The 5,253-nt window shown below is 42.3% G+C and overlaps 1 protein-coding gene across 1 annotated transcript; it reads right to left on the bottom strand.

Annotated features, from left to right (window-relative positions):
* Positions 1–1,418: 1,418 nt before the first annotated feature.
* Positions 1,419–2,425, bottom strand: LOC104952846 (protein PAT1 homolog 1-like). The gene is made up of 2 exons (XM_010779759.1): positions 2,203–2,425; positions 1,419–1,920 (listed from the first exon to the last, which is right to left on the bottom strand). Exons 1-2 carry the CDS (start codon positions 2,321–2,323, stop codon positions 1,664–1,666), a joined length of 378 nt encoding a protein of 125 aa, XP_010778061.1. The 5' UTR covers positions 2,324–2,425; the 3' UTR covers positions 1,419–1,663.
* Between the last annotated feature and the right edge of the window lie 2,828 nt (positions 2,426–5,253).

Here is a 5,253-nt window from a genome sequence, read left to right as displayed (position 1 = left end):
TGCCCAGGGACACAACGAAATGCTGACTGCAGTGGGGTTTGAACCTGTGCTACCCTGATCCGAACACCGACGCACTAATCCACTGCGCCACAGCCTTAATGAAAAGAACAAGGTTTAGGTTCGTTCTTCAGATATGACTGTGACGTTAACGTGTAAGCTCAATAGTGAACTCCAGCTCAACCAACCATATTGTAATATCTAAGTAATCATCTTGAAATATTACATTAATAATTGTAATATACACACATCTTATTGTGAGGTTGATTTCACATACACTACTACTTCGACATTAGCTTGTCTACATACTTGAGCATAGCCAATTTAAATTAACCTTAGCGATGCATACAGTTCCTACCTACATAATAAAATATCTCTCTAAGTTACAAGGATGACCTTATTTTATCAACCTCAAACAGAAGCTGTTTGTTCAACAGTATTATCCCACTTTACGCTTAAGACTTCTCTATTTTGTTTTAACCTTTATATATACACAGTCTATGATTTTAACTTGGAGGCTACGATTAGCATCATTAGCACCGATGTAGCTACCACTCGCAACCCAAGCCCATTCATTACGTAGATTAAAATCATTAGCACATAAATAAGTACTCGAATTTCACTTAACGCAAAAACGCATTCATGCACCGTCTGTTTTAACCGCAGAGCGAGTCACAATAGNCCGATATATAAGCATGAAGAACAAACAACCACGGCCGGCTTCAAGTTGTGTTTCCTGGATGAACTGAGTAAGCAGAGTCCCAGTAGCTAGCTTCCCGGGGCAGCTAGCAGAGAGACAAGAAGCTAGCAGCAGCAGTCATTTGACAGAGCAGTCATTTGACAGAGCCGTCACTCAATGTGACCACGCCCTAATTTATGCAAAAACGTTAAGACCTAATATAAATAAAAGGGTCGTGTTAGAAAACAATTCACTCACAGATCCATAATCATGAAGGTGGAATCTAACTATATTCATCATAATATTTATTGCATCCATGGGTAGAAACATGTTTTTTTCTGCTGTAAAGTTGGGCATTTTATCATGGGGGTCTATGGAAATTGCTCCTTTCTGCAGTCAGTCCCTATCGGCCAATATATGAACTGCAGTGTGTGTGGCACTTCCGTATTGGCGTCCCGGCTCTACCCCACAGTTTGCCGCTTGGTAAACACAGACCATATTACTTGTAAACACGTTGCGCATTGTTTCTGATACAGCAACGTTTCTGATAGGGGACTATAGGTTGGGCAGGACGTTGCCAGGAGTTCAACGTAAAGCCAGCCCAAATTTTAGTAATGTCGTCATGACCAAAGCAAATCTGGATCAGCTGTATTGTACCCCCGTTTTTAGAGATGTGGGTACGGAGGAAAAGAGAGAGGGTTGTATTTTCTGACATTTTGTGAGTCTCCTTACACACCGGGGACACACATTTATGTATAAAAGACATACAAAATTGCATTTTGCATAATAGATTACCTTTAAGCCGTTCTATAGATAAGGGCAAAATAGCCCAGAATATAAATTAACCGAACAAATGCTTTATGTTTTAGTGGGGATAGATAAGCATTCTAATTTATAAAATAAAAATATATATTATAGTTATGCTAGTAATTGACCATGGTTATGTTGGCTGTCTGAGTGATAGCTGATGTAACCAATACATTGGTTCTAACCTGAGGAGGGCCCAGGAGGCAGCTGGTGCTGGGGGTGATGGGGATGCTGGTGTAGTTGATTGAGATGTGGAATGGAGGAGGGCTGGGGCAGGACCATTGGTTGTTCCAGGCCCTGCAAAGCAGATAGGCTGGATCCTGAAGAGCTGGGGGGAGGAGCAGCTGCTCCTACCCCAGCGATGGCTGGATCAGCCTCCAGGATGAGTCTGGCCAGGGACTCAGCCAAGCCCCCTTCCCCTGCTCGATCCTCCAAATCTGAAACAACAGTTTTACTTAGGATTTTCCAACTATGTGTGTCTTTCTTTTGCTCTTCATTTTATATTTAACAATACGTCAAAAAAAAAAGCTTGAAGATTAGCAATTATTTTTCAGTTTCCAAAAAAACTTGACCTGTCACAAGAAATTCGGAACTTTACAAAAAAAAGAAAATTGAAGATATTAGGCATTCACAAAACCTGCAAATCTCCAGTAAGCAATACTGAAATCTAGCATAGAGAGGAACGCGACTAGCGGCATTTCCATAACTACGGCACTGACCTGGTGGAGGCAGTCCAGAGGAAGATAAGGAGAATTTAAGGGAAGGTGGAAGGGGGAGTTGGCCCGCAGAGGAATGGAGATGGGAATCAAAGGCTTCTCCCAAATCTGATTCTCCTCCCATTCCCCCTCCTCCCCCCAGCCCTGCTCCTAGCCCGGTGCCGCCCTGGAGCCCAGCGAGGCGTTTGTGTTCCTCCTGCCAGTCGTCATCTGGAAGAGAGGAGCCATATCAGGGCTTGACATTATAAATGGCCCGCTGGCCCAGAACACACCCCGGGCAGCATAACGTACTTTCCACTTCCCCGCTCGGGCCACTCAAAATATTGCTTTAAAAAAAGAAATTGTCCTGTGGTATTGGTATTTTGACAAGCCATTTTGTTAAATTGTTTCGTTTATTAACGCTACAACATAGCGTTTTGTGAGTCGGTTGTCGTTGCTGGGTGAAAAGCAAACAGCTGTTTGCTGCGGAGCGCAGCGCGAGCAGGTTCCCATGAGCGGGAGCGCGCTCCTTCACTACAGACTTTCTCGCCACCTAACCATTCGCCAAAATGTTTTTAATACCAGCGGTAACCGACCAAGCGTTGGGCAAAAAACAATCTTCAAATAAAAGAAAGTCACCGGAGGAGTTAAAGGAGACAAGGAGCATGAGAAGAAGAGGGAGAGAAAGTTTCAACCACACTGGCTTGATCGATGGAGTTGGCTTCAATATGATGATATAAACAAGGTCTTTTGTCGGCTCTGTACATCAATGCCGACCTATGCGGACAAGTAAGTGAAGAGTAGAAGATATAAAGGTATTGGCTATAGGGAAATGTCCCAGCAGTTTAGGATAATGAAGGTTCTAATCTAATCTATTACATAGCCATTACATTTCTAACTCCTAATGACAGGAAGGCAGAAAGCGCATTATACAAATAATAATACTCGTAATAATGATAATAGCACACATTTTTTAACAATGACCACAATATAATTATTTTAATAAACCAAATATGAACAATTGAAGAAAATGAGGAAGAACTGATGATTCAAATGTTGTAGTACAAGTAGTAATTTAGTTAGTGCATAAATTACTATTGCAACAAATTCGAAACTAAAACTGCGATATAATGTTTATGTAGCAATAATACACAAGACGTATATATTTTAAATGTCTCCAGTACCATAACGTCGGAGCATAACGGTTGTAGTGGCATCCAAGGGTTTCCTCTTGCCACTATAGAGCGGGGTTGACGACACGCAATCCAAAACAATAAGCAGCCGAAGGTTTTCAGTCACCAAAAAAATGTAATTTATTAACAAAAAAGTATTGACTTAAATAGTCTCAAAATAACAAATCTTAAACAATATTTCAGCGATATACTTTCCTATATAAACTAAACTATACTTTGTTTACAGCCCAATTTGCAACACCATACTCTGTCTGCAATTTGAGGTCGAAAAACTGTTCCGCTCCCCGTCTCATCAGGTCTCCGAGCACGCCGGCTGTCCTCAATTACCTCACTTAAATACACACCGGAAGGTACACGGAAACAGATCATATTACGACATAAAATCACTTCATAAAAACATATTCACCACGGCAACACAAATCACCCCTCCATCACTAAATCATTTATCAAATTATGAATCGAAATAATAACGTTGTGGCTCTAACAACGGTACCACGGTCTTTAATAATTCCGGCCCGGGGCCCGCTTGATACCGGGGCTCGGTAAAAAAATGAGTGGGGGTGAACGCACTAAACACTCCAGTGCATGACATTAAGGATTTTGGGAGATGGCCCTGTGGGCCATCTAAGCTAATTTACAGATGGCCCTGAGCCCAATAGAGATTGCCCTGAAAAATGTGCGCGGACGAAATGACACGAAGGGTTTGGGGGGCCTCCCCCTAGAACATTTAGATTTTTCCAGGTCTTACTGTAGATGCTGTCTGGTGCATTCTCTAGACTGAATTATAAGATGAACCACCACAATATTATATTGTACAATTTCAATTTTATTCTTCATTTCACTTGTTTGTTTGCTTGTCTCGCTTGCATGCCCTGCATAGCTATAAGAAATACTTAAGTTGTTGGTCAAGACACTTTCCATCTGATGAAGGCAAATGCCTTCCCAGATGTAAAAAAGCATTACATTCAGTTATAACTGTCAAAACAAACATTATTTACACTATTATGGCCCCTGTTAAAAATGTTTGTAATGTTATCTACTGTAAATTGGTCGAATGAATGCTTGCTCATCCGGAAGCTGACCGAGCAGACCCGAGAGAGTCGAGAGGAGCCGAGCGCATCCGCGAAGCACACAACATGGTGACGTCGGAGTTCCCGTTAGACGGCAAATCTAAATCTCTTCGGTCAAAAATAATTTCCCTTTAGCGCAATACCGCTTCAGTTGCGCCACTTATGTGACAGACAAGAAGAGTATGTGACAGACAATAATAGTCAATTCTAATGTCTAACACGTAATGTGGAGAAAGAGATGTCCTGTCTGTGTTGATTGTGCGTTGATCTGTTGGTAATGCCTCGGGGTTCCGGTGGGCATGTAAACAAATGCATAATGCTGCGCTATACTTTATGGCCTCACCCGGTTGCATAGCGACATTTATTGTTTAGGTGTCTTCTAATAAGCAGGTAGTCATATCATTAGCTAGAACTAGCTGGATCTGATCGATATGGACATAAACGCGAGTGAAGTCTAATCTGACGGCAGAGAGAGATCAGCTGCTGCTGACGAGTCGACACGCAGCTCTGCATGATCACATGCAGCGGTGAGCGGACAAAACACACACTTCAGGTTAGAATATCACTCGTGGCTATTTTAATTACCTCTCAAACTACCTAAACTAGTTATAGATATGTTTAGTTTTACTGTCGGGTCACTCATTACTGGATCCGCGAGCTGCATGATACTGGCATAATAGATTGCCCGATCGGGCAACCAGCAGGTGAGGCTTTATTGCCCGAGCTAAATACTAGATGGCCCCGGGCCATCGGGCAGTCCGTAATGTCGAGCCCTGAAGAGTTATGGAAATAGTAGAGCTCAGGCACTGTTT

This window comes from Notothenia coriiceps, unplaced genomic scaffold (genome assembly GCF_000735185.1).
Source record: "Notothenia coriiceps isolate Sejong01 unplaced genomic scaffold, NC01 NC01_scaffold00020634, whole genome shotgun sequence".
In the NCBI taxonomy this organism is placed as follows: Eukaryota; Metazoa; Chordata; class Actinopteri; order Perciformes; family Nototheniidae; genus Notothenia; species Notothenia coriiceps.
The sequence above is the reverse complement of the archived record's forward strand: the minus strand, read 5'-3'. Positions and strand labels throughout refer to the sequence as shown.